The sequence below is a fragment of the Cygnus atratus genome, chromosome 17, assembly GCF_013377495.2.
Source record: "Cygnus atratus isolate AKBS03 ecotype Queensland, Australia chromosome 17, CAtr_DNAZoo_HiC_assembly, whole genome shotgun sequence".
NCBI classification, from domain to species: domain Eukaryota; kingdom Metazoa; phylum Chordata; class Aves; order Anseriformes; family Anatidae; genus Cygnus; species Cygnus atratus.
In genome coordinates this window covers 15,371,329-15,394,246 of record NC_066378.1, presented here as the reverse complement: position 1 = coordinate 15,394,246, position 22,918 = coordinate 15,371,329, and the positions used below count along the sequence as shown (strand labels likewise).

Genomic DNA, 22,918 nt, shown 5'->3' with positions numbered 1-22,918 from the left:
GTTTTCAGACATCTGGCCTTTAAAGGGTAGCACATTAAAGACTAAGCATAGTAATGACATAGCAGTATTTCTGTTCAGTGCTGCATTACTTCCAGGCAGCGTGTGTTCTTGTGAGTTTGTTGTCTGAGGCATTCAATGTAGACATAGTATTGACTATTCCTGTATGAGGTTTTTAATTATTTTTCTAGGAGTTGATCCCAAATGTAGATTTTTTTTGATAATACACTATTTTCCTAAAGATAATCCAGGTTATTACAGATTTTTCTCATTCTGGTTTCACTCACGATTCTTACCACTTGAACTGCTTTTTCTGTGCACCTGGAGAGGCTATTGTAGCTAAAATAAGCACTTAAACTGATAGCCATTTTAATAGCTACTGAAAGTAAGGCCTTTGCCCCCCCCCCCCCCCCAAAAAAAAAAAAAGCTATTGGTACAAGAAAGCTCAGTACTGATCCCTTTGAGACTTTAAATTGATTTGATTCATTAAACCTGTGGTTTGAACCAGCATTTTTTGAGTATAGTTTGGCTGCAAAGGTATGCTTTTTAGGTTTCCTGTAAACTTCAGAGCCTGCCCTAGAGCAGCCAAGTGTCTTTGAAGCAAAGGCTGCTACCACAGCAGGGGGAGGAAGCAGTGATGGTGTAGATCCGGTTCCCCCCCCTTAATTGAAGCAGCTGCTAATCATCACTTTGAACAAGAATACTGCAATCCTCAGACTCATCCTTGTGCAACTACAGATAAAACTAGACAAAGGGATTAAGAGTGGCTGGGGTGAATGATACGGAGCAGAAAGCTACCTTCATCTGCTATGCTACAGTGGAAGTTATTCCTGTATTTGGTTACTGCCCTAGCAGAGGCAGGAAAAACACTTATACCCTATAGCCTGAAACACCTTGATGAAGGCACTGGAGCACTTCACCTGTGCTGTATCTCTTTCCCTCTCATCTGTCCTGCAACAGGGCACTCTGAAAGGCTTGTAGATGTGTCATTTTGCCACCACTCAGCCTTCTTCTAAAACTGCATGCATGACATAGCACTTATACCCAACAATCTAGCGTAGGTGCTGCCTATAACCACTGTCCTTGTCTGTCTCTGGAAAGTTAGACCTATGCTGTTCAGCCAGTGCAGCACTATGTGTGAGCATGTATGGGATGAACTGTAAAGGTCTTGCAAAATGAACAAAGGGAGATAGTCTTCAACATGTACTTCTGAAAATTGCTTCAACTTGGTTACTCTGCAACTTTCCAGGTGTGATTTACCAAGTAAAACAGCAGTAACGCTGCTACCCAGTGACATGGATATATATTGCCCATTTTCACTAGTGTATCATTTAACTTATCTCAAAGATGAAAACGTGTTGTGGCTTGAAGAGCAACATTAAGATCTAAGAAAATGTGAAGAAAGTTCTCTATGGTCACGTTCCCATGATATTTGGAAATGGACTCTGTTTACTATGTTTCCACCCAAACCTTGTTAAACACAGCAGACAAAAGAGTTTGTTGAAGTATTATTTGTATCCTTTTGGTGCTTTTTTTTTTTTTATATCTGTACCCTTTATAGCTGCAGATATTTCATGGCATGCTTTAGCAAGACTTACTGGCAATATAGGTTCCAATACAAGCTGCTAATATTTATTGAGATCACTCTCCCTAATAGCGCACACACTTCTTGTTGGGCATCTGGGAGCCGAATAGAATTCAGAAATCCTACTAGCATTCATACTTTTTATTAGACTCAAGTCTTCTTAAGTAATACCAGGGCACCATGAGATTTTTATATAGTACATCAACAGCCACAGATAAAAGTGAGAGAATTTAAATTGGCAGCAGACGGTCTTCATTTGAGATCTGACAGGTAGATGAGAGATACTAAATTAAAGTAAACCCGAGCTAAGCTGGGGCAGGAGAGGGAAGAGTAATACATATGTCATAGGACAGATTTCACCTTTGCAGTATGCTTCCCTTAACATGACTACTTTCTGCTCTAACCTCTGGAGTGTCTGCTTGCATCACAGCAAGTGTGGATCTAGGCCTAGCAGTTCACGCATATGTTGTTACATGCAGAGTTGATTAAATATATGATCTGTGATACAAATCATACACCTGCCATGGCTCATTGATACAAGACACAAGCTCTGGAACAAATACAAGTTCAGTTCCAAATCCATGCCAAAATATATTCTGTTCGTCTTCACAGGGCTGGCTCCATAACCGTAATACAACTCCTGTCTACAGTTTCACAGCCACATTCCCAGGGAAACTTAGACAACTAGGCAAGCTCTACACAATCTTAGATGTGTTTGGTTTTAAACTACTTTTTTTTTGTCTCCTACTCTGCACTGGAGAATTATTTAAGCCTTGACTAAATCCATTGAACTGACTAATTTAAATCCAATTGAAATTCAGTTCATTCACATTGAATCACACGTTATTTGACACAGCCTGTAAAACTCAGGTTGTTTTGAATAAATCTGAAGTGCTAGTTTTCTCATTTTGAAAGCAAAGGTAATACTGGTCTAGGTCAAGCAACTTTGTCTTTCAAACTGCTTGAAAAATTATTAAATAGACGTTAAAAAAAGAGCAGTGTTGCCTACTAATAAAGTAATTATAAAAATACTCCGCACTCCAACATTTCTTGATTTTATACAGAAATGACCAAGCAAGGCACTCTGAAGTAAAATAAAAGATCTGAAAATACACGCAATATCAACACCTTTTACCAAAGGTAACCCTTTGTTTTGTCAGACACTTTTGGATCATGACAGATTCACAGTCCTTCTCTGGCAGCTTCAGGTTTATTCTGCCGTACAGTTACTACGGCCCTGCTGAACACAGTGGAGGAAAAGTTACATGTCTTTGGGAACGTATGATTAAACTAAAAAATCTTTTTAGGTCAAAATATTCTCTTACCTTCCAAGTAAAGGATGGGACATACATTCACAAGTTTTGTTTTCACTTCCATTAAGAATGAAGCACAGCCATCTAAAAATATTTTAGAAAATTTATTGAAAACTCACATACAAAGGGTGATTTGGCCCCAAGAGAAGACAGACCAGAATTAGCTCTTCCATATTTCAAAATAAAAGTTTTTTCCTAATACTGCATCACATTTGCTATCCTGCTTGTAAACAGCATTAATAGAAGTATTTTAGGGAAGTCAAAACCAAATAAAACTGTTACAAATAGAAAAGTTTGAAAACACCCAGTAGCTTGTCCTTTCTCATTCTCTCTAACTGATTGCTAAAGCAAGAATTTTGCTCAGTCCTCCTAGATAACTGATTCCTCCATTACCCATACTCTTCTCCTCCATCAATTTAAGGATTCAGCCATGTTGTCTCCTAATAATAGCATAAATTAATTATAAAAAAAATAATCTTTTATACCAAAGCAAATTTATTGGACACATTTTTTTCCCCCGTCTCATGGTCTTCGTCAGTAGTCCACCACTATATTCTTGTTTCAGATGTCAGATTAACAGGGCTCAGTGATACTTTATTGACATCAAGGGATTAAAGAGGAAATACACTTCTGAAAGCTAACCTTTGATACAAACATAACAGGAAAAAAAGCATGTTTAAAAGCCATCTACGTACATTTGTTCTCCTGCAAATTTGATGGGCAACTTGTCATTCAGTATTTTAAGAGGGAAGAAACTGTGTCTAGATTTGACATATTTGGACTTCCCAAATTTTTCTACACCCTGTGCCATAAGTGTTGCTGAGATGGTTTCATCACTTTTTTTTCTATCCTTTCTTTTCAGCTTATTTAGGATCAGAGCTATCAGCTAAAACAGTCCCAACCTTGAACTTTCACTATAATCCTGCAAGCTTAAAAATGGGTATTTATTTAGAGGCACCACATTTTCTACCTGCAATAACTACAGCCTTCCCTAAACTGCATTGCTTTACTTTATACTCAAGCAATGTAGCATGTTAAAGGCTGTAGATTTTAAGCAAGTTCAGCAGTTTAATAATAAATGAGAAATTTTACACAGTTCATGCAAGAGATTTATAGCAGACTGAAATAAAATTAGACTTAAGAGCAAGAAAGATCTGTGCGCATTCTCCAAAGTTCCAGAATGGATGTTATACACCAGTTTTCAGAATAATACCTATTCAAATGTTGGAATGTTTTTAGTGAAGCTCTGAAATATTTTAGCAAGAGACAGCAAATTTCACACAACCTTCAACAAGAACAGCAAGATATAAACAGGATTTAACAAAGATATCTTTCAAAGAAAGCTTCTCTGATCCAAAAGAGAAGAACGATTACAAAAAGATAAACTTGATTTTAAACTATCAACTATGGGTTAACCATTAAAAAAAAATAAATCAGATTATCAATTAACTGTGCAAAGGAAGAATAGATTTTCTTATGCAAACAGCTGCAATACTGAAAGGCCAGTGTACTTGGCTCCTTTATGTTAGCAGGATGTCAAATACAGACTAGGATGCTAAGACTCAACAGAACCTATTACTTGGAAAGGGATTTCCTAAGAAAAGTCTCAATTCAGGTATCTCTGGGAAAGGTCTGGGACTTAAGACCAGAAGATAAGATGTCTGCCTTGTTTAAGCATAGTAGAAGTAGTGTGCACTGAGAAAAAGTACAAGCAGTAACTCATTGACGATTCTTTTTCTTAACACTCTAAAGCAGGGTACAAAATTCTTTTGGCATACTTCTGTATAAAACTATGTGGTGTCATGTTAATGGCATGTTGTAGTTTGAACTGTAAATACAGGTTTCCGCAGGCAAAAGACGAACATCTTTTTTTAGTTTGCCACCAATATCAGCAGTCCCACTTAAACTTTGGGACTTAGTTGTATGTGACATTCAGCATTTGACTCTCTTTACCCCAGAAAATCAGCTATTATCTGATTTACTGATCTTTATAAAAATTAAAGGATGCCATTTATTTAATGAAAAGTTACACTGTCTTCAACTGACTTTCCAACTCACTGTATACAAGGAATCACATCACAATGTAAAATGTGAATCAGTTGGCTGAGAAACACTTTTCCCTAGACTTCGCACCATCTGGGGAGGAGGGTCGTCAAAAAAAACAAACTATTCACAAGCGAGTGAACCAAAGAGGACTAAAGTTAGTAGATATCTCGTAGTATCAAGTTAGTAGCCAGTTTTACTTTCTACAAAGCAAGAGGCTTAAGCTCAGCTATAACATTCCTTCCCTACCACATTACAGAATGCATCATTTCAATACTTGAGTTTCCATCAAGTGCAAACCAGCTGCAGATGAAACAGCCATTGTGTGACAAGCTGTATTTCTATTGGGACTACTTTTCTGTTTCTGACTAAACTCAAAATTATTTCTTCCTTTCAATACCTTTTTGTGATTTTAATGAAACTAACTGACTAAGCACAGTATATGCACCAGTCTCAGTGGCTCAGTAAGTGAAAAAGTGTGGCTTGAGCCACCATAAGATTCAGTATTTGGATTTTATACCTGATCAAGGACTACTAAGAGGACATTTCACCATTAACAAAGATGGAAAGCTGCTTTCTTGTTCCAAAGGCATTTGGGTTGCTTTCAGTAAAAATTAGAATATTTAACAGAGCAATCATTTTTTTTTTTTTTGGTTTCCTAAAGTTTTGTCTGGCCAACCCATGTTCTTACCATTGTTACTAGGAAAAATAATAACAATAAAACTTCAGATTCACACATCAAACCAGAAGGAAAGAGAGAATCAAAAAAACAGCAACAAAAACCAGCAGAAGTTCACCACTTCCAGTCTACAGTCTGGCATCTACAACTCCATTTCTTCTTCTGCACACCCAGAGATTCCCAAACTAGTATACACATCTGGAGACACGACAGTCTGTTGTGATTCAGGGAATATTTCAGTCTGTGGGTCAAAAGCAGCTCTTGGTGTTAACTGCTTTGCTTGACACCCTTCTGTACTCTGCTGCCTGAAGTTCTTAACAGAAACAGGCTTCAGTTTATCTGTGAGAAATTCAGGAAGAGGTTTCCAAAGCACCAGCTCCATAGAAGGACGGCTCCTAGAAGGGATGGAGTGCCAGTTAAATTAAAGTTCTCCAATCACAACTGCTAAATGCAGAAGACCAATGAGTATCTTCATCCTTTGTGCTAGCCTGGAACTATATTCCAAAATGCATATACCAACTATTAAATTTCCTCTTCCTTAACTAGCTCCATTACTTTTAGTTCTAACCATGCGTTTTCTTTCACACAAAACTTGAGTATTGTTGGTCACACTTCAGGACCTTCTTCTTTTGGAAACCCGCATATATAAAAATGAGGATATAGTTGTTTATTCAACATGTTTCATTCTGTACAAATGAGGAGTACAAAACGCAGCTTGATGACCACTATAGTTACACTTATTTCTGTTTCACATTAGGATAGTTTTTTCCTATTTTTGACCAGATGAATGGTCTGCTACACAATGTCAGCTGCATCATGCAGTAATTAAGGACATCTCCACAAACATGAGACCAGGACTCTCATTTCATTTGCATGTATTAGCTACATAGCACCATGATTTCCTCCAGAACTTACATAGACTCTATTATTTTCTTTGTCAGGACTTCACCAAAATCCCTCTTCATCCCTTTTTTAAGGGTATCTGACAGGATAAGAGTGGGCAGATTGCTAACATTTCCATCAGCATGAACTTCCTCATCTTCATCAATTATCCTAGGAATGGAGGGGGAAGAGGGAAATAAACACTATTGAGCATACTGTTAACAGGCACATCCACTGCAGTTCTATCTACGTGCACTGCACTGTACAGTGTAGATAGCTGACCTAGGCTGGGTACCAGAAGCAGCGGGGCCATGCTAACATGAGTCTCTCTTGGGCCAATATACCCTAAGAATGACTGTTACCGTAGAAGCCACTTGAGCAGCTATGCCACTTCTGGTACCTAAGCTAGCTTTGTTATCTTTGCATTGTCCAGCAGTGCACAATGCGCACATACACTGAGAGGAAAAAAATAAAATACCACAAATTCACTTCCGGGGAAAGTGTACAATTCAGTCATATTACAAGAATGAGTCTCAAGTTATGTAGTAACTTCACCAGTTTAATTCTCCAGATGTTAACTTTGAGAGTTATTGAAAAGCTACTGAATATAGTTCTTAATCTTTAAAGATTTGGCATCAGTGTCTCTGATTAAGAGCATAAAAAGTTAAAGCATTTAGAACAAACTGGAGGCATCTCCTTTGTTTTTGATAAACCTTTTAAAGAAAATTTAGTAGAGTAGCTGGGAAGGAGGGGGAACACTCCTCTGAGAGTTCTAAAGCAGACTTTGTAATGCAGGTATAGCCAGATCACAAAGAAAAAACATTATTACTTAGATTTACCTATGAGAAATGCATCTCTTCATACATCATCAATTGAGTAATCATCTAAAAAAAAATTTTTTTTTTTAAATTTTGGCTTTTCTAACAACTGTCTGCAGTGTTTTTTGTTTTTTTTTTTTTGTTTGTTTTTTTTTTTTTGTTTTGTTTTTTAGAGTATTCTGGAATAGTAGCACAACTGCAGTCAACTGATATATACACAACATGCTGAAAAATCTTTCAAAGGCAAGAATGCACAATATGCTTATTAAATGACTGTAAAAGTCTGCCCATAGCCACCCCGTCATCCCAATATCAAGCCACCTCATATTTAACAGCAAGATGAACCTCAGTCTTACTGCATATGTGCAGACAGAGATCTCTGGTTCATGCTAATCTGTACACTAACAAATTCACATCTGTCCTGAGCATTTAGAAGAATTAATCACAGAACAAGCTGCAATTGGTTGAAAAAAAGCTGAGCTCAAGTTATATAGTCAGACATGAGTTAAAATTTGAGCTCTGGATACTCACAAAAAGTGTAAGAACCCATTATGGTATATTGATGCTGCATGATGATTTTGAAGAGCATATATATTCAGCATCTCTTGCATCCTCAAGTTCAGATCATAATAGCAGCCCCAACACTGATAAAACCATAGGTAGCCTACAAAGAAACCACTTGCACACAAAGTTGATCTCAGACTTACAGTAGTGTTATCACACTGCTAAATGCTAGTTTTACCCCTTACTGCCCACCAAAAAAGGGAAAGCTCAGCAAAGCCAGTCCACTCCATCCCTGCATTTACCTGTCCTCAATTTCCTGAAGCTTCCTGCGAGCAACCTCGCATTGCTGTTCCCCCATTGTCTGATCCATTTCTTCACAGGGAATTTCTAACATGGCAGTTTCAGGACGGCTGCCACCATACCGACTTGCTACCTCCCCAGCTGCCTGCTGACCTGCACAGAGAATCCATTCTTCAGTGCTGGGATTCAAAGGGCAATTTTTGGTTCCTGTCAGTCTCTTCTTCTTCACAGGACAACTAGGAAACAAAATAAGTTTACAATTGACAAAAGAGAAATGTGGTGTTCTACACAAAAACGTGTTATAGAAAGTAATGTGCATTTCACCAGATTTGACAAACTATGGAAATACAACCTCCACAAAACAAGTAAGACAACATTGCTCTTATTAAGACGTGGGTACCCGTGCAAGAAAAATCAGTTCTACTCAGTTAATTAGGTAGCTGAAATGGATTTGGGCTCGCTCATGTGCAATTCAGGGGAAGAGTTCCAAATTGAAACAATGGAAGATGATCCTTTCCTACGTATCCTGTAGATGAGATGTGCTCAAATCTTTATGGAAAATAAAAAGGAAATTAAGATTTCTCAGGCTACAAAGGACAAATTTAATTTACCCTTCTGCCTCTTCTTCTAGCTTATGCTTCTTTCCACCTCGAACAGTGACACTGTAAAACAGAGAGAAATGGTTATTGGCGTGTAATTGTATCTTCCAACAACATAGATTTTCAAGCAATATTTTCCTCCCTTTTCAAACTTCACGCACAGCTTGAACAGCGGTAAGAGCAACAGTTGCCACATGTCACCAGTTGTGAAGGGAGTGGAAGGTCTGGACAAAAAGGACCAGCTTTTGTTCCAAAGAAAATGAAAGAAGTCTGTGATTGCTCAGTTCTCTGAGCAGAATGCCTGATAATCTCTCCTTTATGTTATTTCTTTTTTCTCCAAGGGGCAAGAACAATTTTTGCTAAAATTCAAATGCTTCAAAACTAGCATGAGAACCAACTTCAGGCTCTAATACAGGGATGACAAACTCAAATTAAATGTGACCAAAGAACAATATATGACAGAATAAGACTTTATACAAGTATTTCGTGTTCACATATTAGAAACAGTGAGTTAAAAGTACAAGAGCTTAAAGCACGTCGAGATCTAGGTAAATCCGATCACATTTCTTTCTTTTTTGAAGGTTCCTTCGTCCTTCACCAACAAATTTAAAGGCAGTAGGAGAAGCAGTGCAGTTCTAACGTACAAACAATACAATACTGGAAAAAAAACAAATTCGAACCTCTCTTGGAAAGACAGGTTATTTCACGAGGCCGGTACAACTGAGAAACATTTTCCCTTCCCCGTTCCAGCAGTAATGATGTTCGTACTCACTGGCTGTCACTCTGCTGCTGGTGTAAGCCTCGCGGGTGTGCCGCGTTTGTGAAGGAACCCACCGGAGCGACGGTCAGGCTCTCGTTGTAACTCCCAAGCGCAGCTAAAGCGGCAATGTCAAAGCTGCTCTGCAAACACGCGCCGGAGGAGCCGCAGCCGTCGGCGCCGTCGTTCCTGTTCCCCGCCAGCATCACGGCGGGGGGCTGGAGGTACCCGCGGCCGGCAGCCCCGGGCTGCGAACCGTCCCGCGCGACTCCCGGCAGGCCGTGGCGGTCAGGGGCCGCGGCCAGAGCCTGGGGGAACTCCAGGGCGGGCCCCGCAGGGATGCCCTGGCAGGATCTGCCCAGAGCTGCCATTTCCTTCCGCCGAGGATAAAGAGGACGTCAGCCCCGCCGGGCCGCGAGGGGCCGGCCCGGCACCGGTGCCGCCGCAGGGCAAGCGGCTCCCCTCAGGCGGGCCCAGGGCCGGCGCCAGCTCCCGCCCTGAGAGAGCCGCGCGGAGCTCGGGCCCGCGGCCGCCCCCGCTGCTCGCGCCGCCCGGCCCGGCCCAGAGCGCTCCCGCGCAGACCCGCGCCGGACGGGGCCGGACGCGGGCGGGCGCCGGCAGCGGGGCGATCGCTGCGGCAGCGCGGGCGAGCCGGCCCACCGGCACTGCAGGCAGGCCGCGGCCGCGGGGCGCCCCACCGCAGCAGCAGGGAAGAGCCTGAGCTCGTCCGCCCGCGCCGCGCCGTGCTCACCGCCGGGCCGGGCCGCGCCGCTCTCGGGGTCGGACGGCACCGCCAGAGCCCGAGCCCTTTCCAGGCCTTTCGCCCCGCTCGGGGAAGGCTAGCGCGGCGCTATGGGAGCTGTAGTCCTGGGCGGCGGCCGCGCGGCACTATGGGAGCCGTAGTCCTGGGCGGCGGCCGCGCGGCACTATGGGAGCCGTAGTCCTGGGCGTCGGCCGCGCGGCACTATGGGAGCTGTAGTCCTGGGCGGCGGCCCCGGGGCGCGAGGTGCGGGGCGGCGCTGTGCCGTTGTGCCGTGGGGCAGCGCGGCGGCCGCCCGCGTCCCGCCGCTGCTGAGATGGGGGCGTGCGGGAGGCGCCCTCCTTGCCCGGCAGCGGTACAGCCCCGGCCTCTCGAGGGAACGTGGAGACAGAGCCGCTTTTGTTCGCGGACTGCAGCCAGAACCGCCGGGCCGGGCGGGCCTCCCCGGGAGCAGCCAAATCCCAGTCAGATGAGGAGCTCAGCCGGCGGCTTTGCGCCAGCTCCGTGGTCTGTGGTTTCGGGGAAGAAGCTGGGGCTCTAGCTGTGAGCAGCAGGAGGTATGACGCGGAGGCACAAGGTAACTGCCTGTCATTTTCCTTAGTAGCTGAGGTCTGTAGCTAACTGGTGACTGAAGGGTATGTTTTTTGCTCCGATGTAAATGAAGAAAGTGGTATGAAATGTCTTACTGGGGAAACTTGCTGTTGTGAGCTACTTAACTGCTGTCCTGGCTTTGTAAGACTTAATGGACGCTGGACGTTTCCATCCTAAGAAAGTCGTGAACTGTTGAGAAGAATCCCATTGGCTAGAGGTGGACCCAAAATTCTTTGTTTTCATACAATAACAGCTTCATCTCTTTGGCACCTTTTGTTCCTGTAGTGTAGTTTACTAAAACTTTGCAAAGGAAATCTAATTCAGCCCATGGTGAGAATGGAGTACCAGCCCCTACTGAGAGGGTCTAGCATGCGCAGCAAGGTAAGCAGAACGTTCGTGGCCTCTGAGGATGGATCCTGCAGAAAGTTTTTAGCTTTAACAGTGATTCATGATTGTGACATTTCCTTATTTTCACATTTATTTTTAGGTCATGATTAGGCTTGTAAAGTTTTGTATTGTCCTTAGACTGCAATCCGTGTCATAAAATGAAAGCTGTAAAAGCATGTTTTGCGATTCTTACGTTCTTATATTGAATGTTAAACTGTTTCTTGTTTGTGGCATATTTCTAAAATGAGGTGGAAGTGATAAGGCTGTTGTCCATGCTCTAAGAAATCTGGGCTCAAACTCCAATGTGACACAACCTGTGATGGCTAATGAGCAGACTGTTTTGGACAGGAAGAAAAATGGAGGTGTCAAAAAAACATATGATGTATGTTAATGATTCTGGGCTTGTGTCTCTCTCTCCCCCCCAGTGCTGTCTTCTCACTGTTTTAATGTTTACAGTACAATGATATAGTAGGAATACTTTCTTGTAATTGTAAAATATAAATAATTTTTAATTATTTATCTGAGTAGAGCTTGAAGTTGTTCACAAAAAGTTTTAACCAGCTGTTTAGCAGATCAGGAACCTGAGGTGCAGGGAAGTGAAGTGGCTTGTTCAGGTGCAATGAGTCAATGGCAGAGTTAGGAATTAAATCCCTGTGTTGCTGTTAAAACTATGTCAGTGCTACTGTGTTTTTGTAGCTCTCGGTCAGGATGATGTTATTTCTTGTTTTTTTTTCAAGACACAGAAGTTGTGAGTTTAATTCTCATATGGAGTTATTGTGTCTTTTACACCAAACACCCAGTCCTAAAATTCTTTCGTAAAAACCAGACACCACGAGCAGCATGGTGTGTGCAAAAAGCTTTCACGCAGTTCATAACTGTTGCAGTTATGAAGCGGTTGTGTATCCTATAGTTAGTCTGAAAACTTGTTGTGACTCTGAAGAATGCTAGTGATCACGGCCAAAGTCCGTGTGAAATGTTTTTCCTACTACAGATATTTGACAGCTTATATCATTTTCTAACCAAATTCTTTCACTGCCTGAAAAAATATATGGTTACCTCACCGATTTTTGTCCTGGGTATTATATGCATGTGAGCTCAAGGGCCTATCTCTTTTCATACCCGACATTCTCTCTTGTTCTCTAGTTTCCCAGCTGGACCTTATTTCTGGCTGTTTGCGCTGTGGGAATTGGAGGGACCTTTCAGTATGGATATAATGTTTCCATTATCAATGCACCCACCCAGGTAAAATATTGTCTGTTTTGCAGTAATGGAGGTATCCTGTCTAACTGGACCAAGAGGACAAATACCCTTTGACTGTGGTGGCACTGGGATCCAAAGCAGTATGAAAGATTCCTGCTGATTTCCAGAAGGCTTTCCTATGAATTTGTGAATACCTCTTATCCGAGGTATTCTGTGTCAGACAAAAGTGCCAAAAATCCCATATAAATAGCTCTGTTAAAATCTGCTTTAGAAGGATTAACAGAATAAATAAGATAAACAAGTAACATTTTCTGGTTACACCTGTGACTAATGTAGGCCAGAATACTAAGGATAGTTACAGCAGTCCATCACAAAGTAGCTTACTGAGAAAGGCCACCTTAGAGAGGCAAAAATGTTGCATCTGTAGTGTCTGAGTATCCATCACAGGTATTTTCACCCACTTGTTGTGAAATATGTAATATGCCAGAAATAGAGGGAGAGTCCAGGAAGGAAGTCTGTTCATCTGTGAAATCTTTGTTTGCTGACTAAGAACAGGAGCCTCTGAGTACAGATATGTGTCAGTTCAAGAGTTTCTAAAGGCAAATTTTAGGATACCAAACATGTACAATGACCATTTAAAAGTTTTGACACATGAATACTGTAAGAAAGGAAGAAGAAAATTAGAGTTGCAGAAGGGCATACATAGAATGCTATACTTACATCATCATTCCTTTCTGCTACAGCATATTCACAGGTTCTTAAATGAAACCTGGATTAGTCGTTATCGCATGGAATTAAGTCCAGATTTGTTGACTTTTCTTTGGTCTGTCATTGCTTCTATATTTTCACTTGGAGGTCTGTGTGGAGCCCTTATTGGAGGCAGCATGGCAATTCGGCTAGGCAGGTGAGTTATATAGGCAGGCAGACACAGAGCATGTTTTCTTTTCCTACCTTTTCACTGGGATGTAAAGGAAATCAATTGGAAGTGGGAGTGGGAAACAATGTACATTAGGTGACTATAAATGTTTTTCACTTCAAAGAGCTTTCTAGCAGAGTTTTACATTTTGTTCCAACGTGACTTAAAAGATGAGCCAGAATTAAAGCTTTCCAGTCCAGTCTTTCCATTACATTTATTGAAATCTCAGCAAGAGTATGGAAATACTGTATGAAAACACAGGTCCCACATGCACACATTTGATAGTAAGGACATGCTGTGAACTCTAACGTTTCATAAACATTCCTTATAGATGCAGCATGAATGGACAAAAGCACACTCCTACCTTGTCAGGCATTTTTGTCTTGTGTTATCACAGAATCACAGAATTGCAGGGGTTGGAAGGGACCTCCAGAGATCATCGGGTCCAACCCCCCTGCCAAAGTAGGTTCCTTAGAGCAGGCTGCCCAGGTAGGCGTCCGGACGGGCCTTGAATATCTCCAGAGAAGGAGACTCCACAACCGCCCTGGGCAGCCTGTCCCAGTGCTCCGTCACCCTCACCGTGAAGAAGTTCTTTCGCATGTTGGTGCAGAACTTCCTGGGCTCCATTTTGTGGCCATTGCCCCTTGTCCTGTCCCCACTGAAAAGAGGTTGGCCAAATCCCACTGTCTCCCACACTTAAGATACTTGTAAACATTAATAAGATTCCCTCTCAGTCTTCTCTTCTCAAGGCTGAACAGGCACAGGTCTCTCAGCCTTTCCTCATAAGGAAAATTATGTTTATAAACTTTATAAGGATATAAGTTATCCTTATGTTTAGACTTTATTTTTAATTATGAGTAAATAGTTGTATCAGATGTCCAGTGAATAGCATGTTTCATCATTACAAAGCCCGTTTTTTTCCCTATTGTCAAAAGGTAAAATATTTTTAAAAACCTGTTATTGCTAATTTCTGTATTGTTTTTTCCTCTTCAGGAAAGGAGCTCTTTTGATGAATAATATTATTGCAGTACTGGCTGCCGTTTTAATGGGGATCAGTTTTCCTACTGGTTTGTTTGAGTTACTGATTGTTGGAAGATTTTTGATTGGTATAAATTCAGGTAAATGATTTCCTATTCCTACTTTCACTAAACTACAGTGAATAATAACTTATTGTTACTGGTGATTCTTTAAGTATTATAATAGATCTTTGTACACTGCTTTGTATATATGATAAAAATGTTCTGTTGTTTAATATGGAATCTGAAGGCAGGTAAGTTCATAGAGAAATAAAAATAAGTCCAATTTTCTGCACGTTTTGGTTCAGTTACTCTTTTCAAAGCAAACTCTAGAGACTAAAAAGACTCTAGTCCTGTAATGCTAACCTACTATGATATGACGGGTTTGTAAAGGCATGGAGAACCATCTTTGGTGTGGTTGTAATAAGCTAGAATAAGAAAGTGTTTCATTAATGACTTCTCAGTATTATTCAATAAACAGACTATTGTAAAGGAACAAAATGTTCTTGAGCACAGAAATCCAGGGTATGCACTGCATAGCATATGCTTTGTGGAAAAAACAACAAAGGTACAATCTATTAATAGGAAAATGTTTCTCCATTTACTTGCAGGTATTGGGATCTGTGTGCAACCTCTGTATATTGGGGAGGTTGCCCCAAAACATCTTAGAGGTGGCATGGCCATGGGTAGTTCCATCTTTCTGACTGGGGGGATTCTGACAGGACAAATAATTGGTTTGAGGTTAGAATTTTTTTTTCTACTGTGCATTACTCACATTTAAATAATTGCAATTCCCTGCAGCTCCCTGCAAAACACTCATTGTAGCATTAGTGAATGACTTCATACAGAACATCTACCTGTAGGAAGATAACTGCTTTTATCTCCTCAGGGAATTATTCTCTGTGTAGGTGAGTCAAAACAGAACAGCACCACTTAAACAAGCACATTTATGCCAAGTTAATATTTCTGCAGTTTCTTGCTGGCAACAAAGAAGTATAAAATAATTCGTACAAAAGGACTTGAGAACAAGTCCTTGAGAACAAGTTGAGGGCCTCTTAATTTTTATATTGTAGCACAACTGCTATTTTTGTCCCTTGTGAGATCAGATGAGGTTGCTAGGGACTTTATCCAGTTGGTTCTTGAAAAATTCCAGGAATAGAGACTACATAACCTCAAGATGAAAAGCCTCTTTCATGAAGTCTGCTAGAAACTTCCCCCTGCCCTAAGAGCTAGTACGCTGAGTAACAGCTACATTCTTATATTATCTACATTCTTATTTTTTCTCTCCTCTCTGTCCCTCTACCAAAGCCCTTAAACTTTGTCCTTTTGTTCTTGTCCCTTTGTCTTTTGCCCTTTTGTCTTTATTGCCACCTTCTAAATTAACTGATTTTGCTGGATACTTTAGGTTTGAATAAAGTAGAATATAAACTTTAGACTGCATAACCTAAGGTCAATATTTAAAATGCAATACGCTTTCTATTTTAACAAGTTCATATTGCCCACAACACATCATCCTGCAGATTCTAACTGTATCAATTTTAATGATTCCTTTCTATGTAAATACACTTTCTCATTCGATCAACTTTGAATAGGAAGTGGGATCAGATGACCTTCTGTGTTCCCTTCTATGGCAAATTATTGTATGATTTTTCAAAAGCAGATGGGAGTGCTGGTTCAGACCTTAAAGTGAAGTCCTTAAGTTCTTACTTTGCTGTATCACTAGAAAACGCTGCTACAACAAATCTGAAACTAATGCTTGGAACCAACACAGCAATAAGCAGTAGTAAAGCAGTGTTGCTTATTTATTCTCAAGTGAAACCTGATTTCAGAATGGGTGGAAAATATTTTCTGAACCTCCTTCTGTTGAGGTTCACAAGACTGGTTACAGGGAACAAACATCTTGCTTTCGGTAGTGTTCTGAACAGCTAATTACCTTTTTTTCCTTCTTTTTCCACACCTCTTCCAGGGAATTATTAGGTGGAGAAATGTATTGGCCTCTTTTGCTATCCAGCAGCTCTTTTCCAGCATTTGCCCAACTTTTATTCCTGCCATGGTTTCCTGAAAGTCCCAGATATCTTCTTATTGACAGAGGTGATGAGCTGAGCTGTGCCAAAGGTAACTTACAGTGTATATAATTTCTCTGCATCTTCAGAAGGGTACAATGAATATACTGGGTTCCAGATTTTCCTCCTTTTCTTCTTATCAACACAGCATAGTTACATTGCCTACTACTACCTTTTGGCCCTTTTTTTTTTTTTTTTTTTTTTTTTTTTAGCTTTGAAGCGATTTCATGGCTCTTTGCAGTATCAAAGGGAGATGGAAGACATACAGCAGGAATGTTTTGCCTTAGATGGGGAGAAACCCAGGAAGCCCTGGCAACTATTCACTGATCGTGGTGTGAGATGGCAGCTCATTACTGTGATTGTCATGACTATGGGCCAGCAGCTCAGTGGGATAAATGCTGTAAGATTTCATACTTAAAAACAACTTAAGTAATTATTTAACTTCCATTTATTTTTCAGCCTTTTCTTAAAATGAGGAGCCCACGTAGAGAATCTCAGAGAAATGGGATGAGAAAGAACACCTGTCTTATTCATGTTTATTAAACTGAAACACATTTCTGGTTCTGTTTTGTTTTTTCATTTCCATGTTTTTGGTATGTAAATTGCTTTGAAGAATGACTTAATTTTTGTGTTTACATCTTTATTCTTCTGAAAAAAGTAAATAAAGTTGGATCAGCTTATCCCATGATATGTAGCTTAAGAATGATGAAACATTATATTTAGTAAGTTGAATAATTATATTTACTTTTATGACAGCAATATATTTACCTAGATGCTAATTTAACAGGTTCTTCTTGCTGTTTAGATCATATTAAAAAGTCACAATATAAAATATATTCAGGAGTATGTTAGTATGAACTTGACTTTGTCTCCAACTGACAATTTATCTATTGGGAATGCTCAATTCTTTTATTCCTTTTTCTTTTCTTCCTCCTTTTGTAGATTTATTTTTATGCAACTTACATTTTTGAACAAGCTGGGATCTCAGCAGAAAAAATCCCATACGTGACACTTGGCACTGGAGCTTGTGAATGTCTCACAGCCCTCACTTGTGTACGTACCAATTTCTTCTACCTTCTAGCATAAAGAATAACAATGCTTGAAGAACAACTTTGGTAAATATGAGCTCAGTATAGTAATAAAATGTTATGTCTTACCCATAGGGTTTACTGATTGACTACGTGGGAAGAAGATACCTTGTCATTGGGGGATACCTCCTTATGATCCTTTGGAGCATTGTTTTAACATTCTCTCTGACTTACCAGGTGTAAAGAAGGACTCATTTATATTACATGATATAACTATAAGTGAGTGAAAATCTGTGATACTCAAAAGAAGCTGGTACATGAGAGCTGCATAGATTTAAGCATCAGTGTAAAAAAATTACAATTGAAAGATTTGATTGATTCTCCCGCTGTATTTCCGTAAAATAAGAGAAAACTCTCAGATTAGATTTGATCCTGTACTTGTTTTAAAATTGAAATTGAGTTTAATGCTGAGGAGAGAAAAGAAAAAGCAGTGACAGAACAGTGTTTATTCTATCTTTTAAAGTAATTTTAGGATGAAATACTAGATCGTGATGATATTAAGCATCAGAGTCCACTTCACTTACTAGTAAAGCAAAATAAAAATATTGTAAGGATGCTGAAATTCAAAAGATGCTTAAATCCGTTAAATGTAAATTCACGAAAACAGTGTAAACTCAAGATATACATAGTACCTTAAATTAACCACATGAAGACAACCTCCTGCTTCACGTTTTGATGTGGTATAAAGAGATGCATTGTTAATTGTTCTGTATACTGTATCAGCTCAAATAAGGTAGTCCCACAAATCTCCTGAAATTAAAGTTTAGAGGAAATCTGTCTTGTGCAGACCATACTGTACTATGTATTTACCATGCAATGTTAAGGGCCCCATTGTTACCTTTAGATAATCCAAGCAAGGTGATGCAGGTGTAGTGAGCAACTCAATTCACTTAGTATTTGGTTGCCTGATAAATCCTTATCTGACAAAGGGAGAATTAAAGAGCTACAGTCCTTTCTCTGTCTACCCCCTCAATTTCAAGATCTGCCTTTAAACAGGAAAATCTTGCGCAGTCACGTTTCAGGTCTGATGAGGGACAGTACGGTTAAGGGCTGCACAGATTGACAAGCAGGCCATAGAAGCATCTATGTAATTTCTGAGGTTAGAGTAAATTAAGCTGCTAGGCCAGGCAAAAAAAAAAAAAAAAGGTCAGGTTGTAGTCAGAGGCCTAGATTTAATCATTTTATTCTAACTTTTGTAAATTTCTGGGTTTGCTTTTGAATAATGACATTTCAAGCTTAGGTTTGGACTATCTAACACACCTAGTTTCATATGCATGTATTTAGTAATCCTAACATTTCTTTACTGCGTTGTTGAACTTATGTATACATAATGTGATGAGAAAAATCCGTTTATGCAATGAAATCGCTTAGTAATGATCCTATGAGTTATCTAATCATTATAAAATACCAGAGTAAACACTGACAAAATGTTGAACTAGTAACAATATATAATTGTGACTTTTTATATTTGTGTACATTTTTAGTCTTAGAGGACTAATTATAAATCTCGACAGAAGTACTAGACACAATTTAGTAAAAATTGAAATGAACAATACTGACTTTCTCTGAAGCAGTACAAGTGCCTTAAGCAGCCATGAATGACTTGGTCTTAGCTGAAATAAAATAGCTAAGAGACATGTAACTGTTAAGCTCCATTTTTAAACTGGATTATCAAAATTTAAACTAAAACTTCCTTTTTTTCTGTTCCAGGAACTGTACTCATGGGTGCCTTATGTGAGCATGACATCTATATTTGCCTTCATACTGAGCTTTGGGTTGGGACCAGGTATCACACAGTAAAGAATGTTTTAAAGTGCTGAACTGTGTCTTGGAGGGTGGAGGGAGGAATGTCTGCAGCTCTGCTGTGTAAGCCAAGCAGTAGCTATTTACTGTATGGCTGCTGATGCTCTCTGGTTAAGGAATGCAAGTGAGGCAGTCTTATCAAAATGGTATAGTTTCAGTCTATATAGCCTGAAACTGAGGCTTGCAGTGCATTCTTGGCAGGGCCAGCTACGCATGAGACAGGAGTCTTAGTTCTGGCCATTAATTCAGTCAAGCCATACAGGAAGCAAGGGAAAAAAACTGTTATGCTTTTTAAAGGAATTCTTGCTCCTTGGCAGTCGTGCTGAAAAAGGACTAATTCTTAGAAGAATGCTTACTATGTGGGCAGTAGATTCAGAAAGGTGCTGTTAAGAATACTTAATTTTATTTATTTTTAATAATAGAATGGGATCAACTAGTGGCATATTGAAAAGCAACTCAATTTTTCTGGCATCAGAAGTACTCTGCAGACGTTTACAATAACCCATTCTGTTTCCGAAACTCATTCCCCCCCCAGGTGGCATAACAAATACCCTGACAGCTGAATTATTTATACAGTCTTCACGTCCTGCTGCTTACATGATAGGAGGGACTATCAGTTGGATTAGTTTCTTCACAATTGGAATGCTCTTTCCCTTTATAGTGGTAAGTTTGCATAACACATTTTCCTAATTGCCTAACCTCCCACTATCTCCTCTCTCAGGTTCCATCAAACTGCTTTTTCTTATACAATAACACCTAAACATAAGATAAATACAAACCCTCGTCTGAGCCTAACTAGATTCAGTCTCTCTTAAAGGTATTGTTTTATTTTTGTTTGTTAATATCTAAAATTGTTAAGTTAAAAAAAAAATGCGTGAGAGGTTTGGATTAAAAAACAAAAACCAGAAGGTATCAAAACCAGAAAAATTTAAGCAGATACTGAGATTCAAATAAAACATTTCTTGATAGTTCCCTGTGGTTTTATGTCAGAGTAGAAATAGTACTTGGGGCTAATGGTTTGTATCTTCTTTGAGAGCCCACTAAACTTACATATAGAGAATTCTGTGATCAGAAAAATTGTTAGGAAAAAAGATGTAGACTTTTATTTCTAGACTAACATTTTGGTTTAGCACTTAAGAGCAAAACATGCATGAAGAGCATGCAGCAGAGTATCTATATCAACTGGATAATCTTTTCTTCTTGGTAGAACTCTGCTTCTGAACAAGAGGTATTTATTTTTCATACACGGCACTACAAATTTTCATTCATAAAAAATGTTATGAACCTAAAATATTAGCTAAATGTTACCAACTTAAAATATCTAAATTCATGAATTTTTTTATTTTAGCAAATGCTGACTTGCCATTACATTATACACGATTCATATCATGTATGGTTTGATTTTATTAAAAATAATGTTATTTCACACTAATCCTGTGCATGCATTAACACATGCGTGTTTAAACAGTGTAAGGGAATAATGGAAACAAAGCATTTTGTTTTCCAGCCCCCCCCGTCATACTTGAAATATGTTGCAATCAAATAAATACGATTTATTTTCAGAAAGGACTGAAGCAGTATTGTTTTCTGGTGTTCTTACTGGAGTGCTCCTTAGTTGCTGCTTTCATCTTCCTCGTAATTCCTGAGACAAAAAACAAGTCTTTTCTGGAAATCAAAAAGGAATTTCACAAGCTTAATTTTGGAGGAAAAAACAAAGAAAAGGAAACAGAACTTTATGAAAGAAGACAACTCCATGATGAATTTTAAATCTGTGTAATTCCACAGCTGTTATAAAACTACTTTGATGAGAATTATGAATGCTGTCCTCTAAATTAGCGATGTAGTGCGATGAACAAGTAGTTTATTACTTCCTCCTGTATATTTAGAGGAAGCTTAATTAAAAGGCAAGTAAATCTTCTGAAATGCTGTAAAAACAGATACTGATGAAGTGCTATTAAAACATTATATACGAAGAGTCAATGTTTAGTTACAACTTGGTGTTGTAAGAAATGCTGGTGGAGGTTAATAAATGAATTCCACTCCTCCTGCCTCCAGCAGACTTTGTCAGACAGGCAATACAAATCAGTAGCTCTTCTTTTATTTCTAATACCCCTCTTCAGATTCAGTTATCAAGCATATGTTAATGCTTTACTGAATAAAGCATACCTAGTATTCTGAGGCATTAAAACCCAAACATGAACTTCCGTGAAACCGATATTTGAAGAATTCTAGTCAATTTATTAACTTGAGGTATTTAGTTGCTGTTTTTCATTTAAATATTTTCTTTGAAAGATTTAAGGAGATTCCTCCTCTAGTCCTATTGCTGTAAGCGTAAAAAGACACAGGCATTCTATATCAAAGAAGTAAAGGCAGGACAGCACCTATGTGAATTTTTCTTATATTATCTTAAGTAGTAATGATGTTTATTACAAAGGTTTGTTTCTTAAAGGGTAATAATAAAAGTTTCTGGCACTTGAGTGGGTTTTTTGTCGTTCCCCCCCAGCATAGGGGGAAAATTTAACATTTTAAGCTGTGCAACAGGGTAAAACCTCTTCTAATTTTTGAAGGTCATTTCCTGGCAGATTAAGTTCAACAACACAAAAAGCACAAAGTAGAAAAGAGGACAGATGATTTAAATATATATATATATATTTTTTTTTCCACCTTTGAAGATTTTTTTCCAAGATGGTTGGATAGAACATACACAATGAGACTAAGAAAAGAGTTTGACGGGCCTGCTGAATGAGCTTTCTGTTTAATCTTCGTTATTTCGTGAAGGACTTTTCCTCAACTTAAAATAAACTCTTCACATTTTAATAATCAAAAGAAGTCTTAATTGCATACTGTGTTTATGTGTGTCTCTCTGAAAATCATTTCTATACCTGTAACTCTGCTAGGACAGTAGTGTTAACTTACTCAATTACAGCTTTTCTGGCTGTAAACATTTCCTGCTTCCATCTTTACTTAAATAAGTGCTACAGTAAGCACTGAATTTCTTCTGTCTTCCTTCTCTCAGAATTAAAACTTTTAAGAAAAATGTAGGAGGCAAACACCATTTTTCTGATTTTTGGTTACTAAATCAGATGTTTAATTGAAAATAACATTAACTCTTAATGGTAAAGGAGGCAGTATCAGGAAGGCATCTTCTTGTTCTTTAGTTTATCCTCTAAGTTTGCAAAATATTTCATTTTGGCTAGAAGCTTCTTAGCTTCTTGAAGATCATCTGAAATGAAATAAAAAATTACTAATTTACAGAGGGAGGACTGAGTTTTCATTTTCAAAATGGATCTCAAGATTTCATTGACAGCAATTGTATCAGAACTAAGAACTGCAAAAGCTGTGAGACCCCATATACTATTAAAAACATGGTGTCTGTTAGTTCCATCTTCGAAGGTTTTGGAACACCTTAATTGAGATGTTCCACAAAACATGTAAGAATATACAACTGAGAAAGAAAATGTGACTTTTCTGTAAAGTGGCTATAGTATTGATGTAGCCACTGAGGAATTTTAAGTATATAGACCACACAGACATTTCAGGAATGGGGGAATGTATATAATTAGACCAACTACCATCACTGACGCATGCAAGATTCATAGCACTCTGATACAGACAAG

The 22,918-nt window shown here is 39.1% G+C and overlaps 3 protein-coding genes across 14 annotated transcripts in view; 1 reads left to right on the top strand and 2 right to left on the bottom strand.

Moving 5' to 3' along the window:
- Positions 1-715: 715 nt before the first annotated feature.
- CCDC117 (coiled-coil domain containing 117) lies at positions 716-10,017 on the bottom strand. Of its 2 annotated transcripts, XM_035565680.2 has the most exons (5): positions 9,493-10,010; positions 8,733-8,783; positions 8,124-8,357; positions 6,533-6,670; positions 1,425-6,012 (listed from the first exon to the last, which is right to left on the bottom strand). In XM_035565680.2, the coding sequence occupies exons 1-5, from the start codon at positions 9,846-9,848 to the stop codon at positions 5,760-5,762; spliced, it is 1,032 nt and encodes a 343-aa protein (XP_035421573.1). In that variant the 5' UTR covers positions 9,849-10,010; the 3' UTR covers positions 1,425-5,759. The 2 variants fall into 2 exon arrangements, with proteins under 2 accessions (XP_035421575.1, XP_035421573.1); XM_035565682.2 differs by lacking the exon at positions 6,533-6,670 and having other exon boundaries at positions 716-6,012; positions 9,493-10,017.
- A 410-nt stretch (positions 10,018-10,427) lies between these two features.
- Positions 10,428-21,343, top strand: LOC118257552 (solute carrier family 2, facilitated glucose transporter member 11-like). Of its 10 annotated transcripts, XM_035565667.2 has the most exons (13): positions 10,428-10,814; positions 11,464-11,597; positions 12,359-12,457; positions 13,159-13,319; positions 14,325-14,449; positions 14,959-15,088; positions 16,314-16,462; positions 16,623-16,810; positions 17,353-17,463; positions 17,574-17,675; positions 19,209-19,284; positions 19,837-19,964; positions 20,865-21,343. In XM_035565667.2, exons 2-13 carry the CDS (start codon positions 11,535-11,537, stop codon positions 21,066-21,068), a joined length of 1,536 nt encoding a protein of 511 aa, XP_035421560.1. In that variant the 5' UTR covers positions 10,428-10,814; positions 11,464-11,534; the 3' UTR covers positions 21,069-21,343. The 10 variants fall into 10 exon arrangements, with proteins under 10 accessions (XP_035421560.1, XP_035421561.1, XP_035421562.1 ...); XM_035565668.2 differs by lacking the exon at positions 11,464-11,597 and having other exon boundaries at positions 10,430-11,209; XM_035565669.2 differs by lacking the exon at positions 11,464-11,597 and having other exon boundaries at positions 10,435-10,814.
- HSCB (HscB mitochondrial iron-sulfur cluster cochaperone) overlaps positions 20,626-22,918 on the bottom strand; it is a 5,724-nt gene continuing 3,431 nt past the window's right edge. The window contains exon 6 of one of the 2 annotated variants that reach the window (XM_035565683.2): positions 20,626-22,524. In XM_035565683.2, the coding sequence (XP_035421576.1) occupies positions 22,433-22,524 (92 nt within the window). In that variant the 3' untranslated portion in view covers positions 20,626-22,432. The remainder of the gene's footprint in view (positions 22,525-22,918) is intronic. The other variant, XM_035565684.2, reaches the window with a different exon arrangement.

Bases quoted from the DNA above. Each gene is read 5' to 3' on its own strand.
- CCDC117 (XM_035565680.2), bottom strand. From the start codon at position 9,848: ATGGCAGCTCTGGGCAGATCCTGCCAGGGCATCCCTGCGGGGCCCGCC. The intron at 8,358-8,732 runs GTAAATTAAATT...TTTGTTTCCTAG, and splicing joins CTAGAAGAAGAGGCAGAAGG to TTGTCCTGTGAAGAAGAAGA. The intron at 6,013-6,532 runs GTAAGTTCTGGA...CATCCCTTCTAG, and splicing joins AAGAAAATAATAGAGTCTAT to GAGCCGTCCTTCTATGGAGC.
- LOC118257552 (XM_035565667.2), top strand. From the start codon at position 11,535: ATGGCTAATGAGCAGACTGTTTTGGACAGGAAGAAAAATGGAGGTGTC. The intron at 17,464-17,573 runs GTACGTACCAAT...TCTTACCCATAG, and splicing joins GTCTCACAGCCCTCACTTGT to GGTTTACTGATTGACTACGT. The intron at 17,676-19,208 runs GTGTAAAGAAGG...TTTCTGTTCCAG, and splicing joins CATTCTCTCTGACTTACCAG to GAACTGTACTCATGGGTGCC.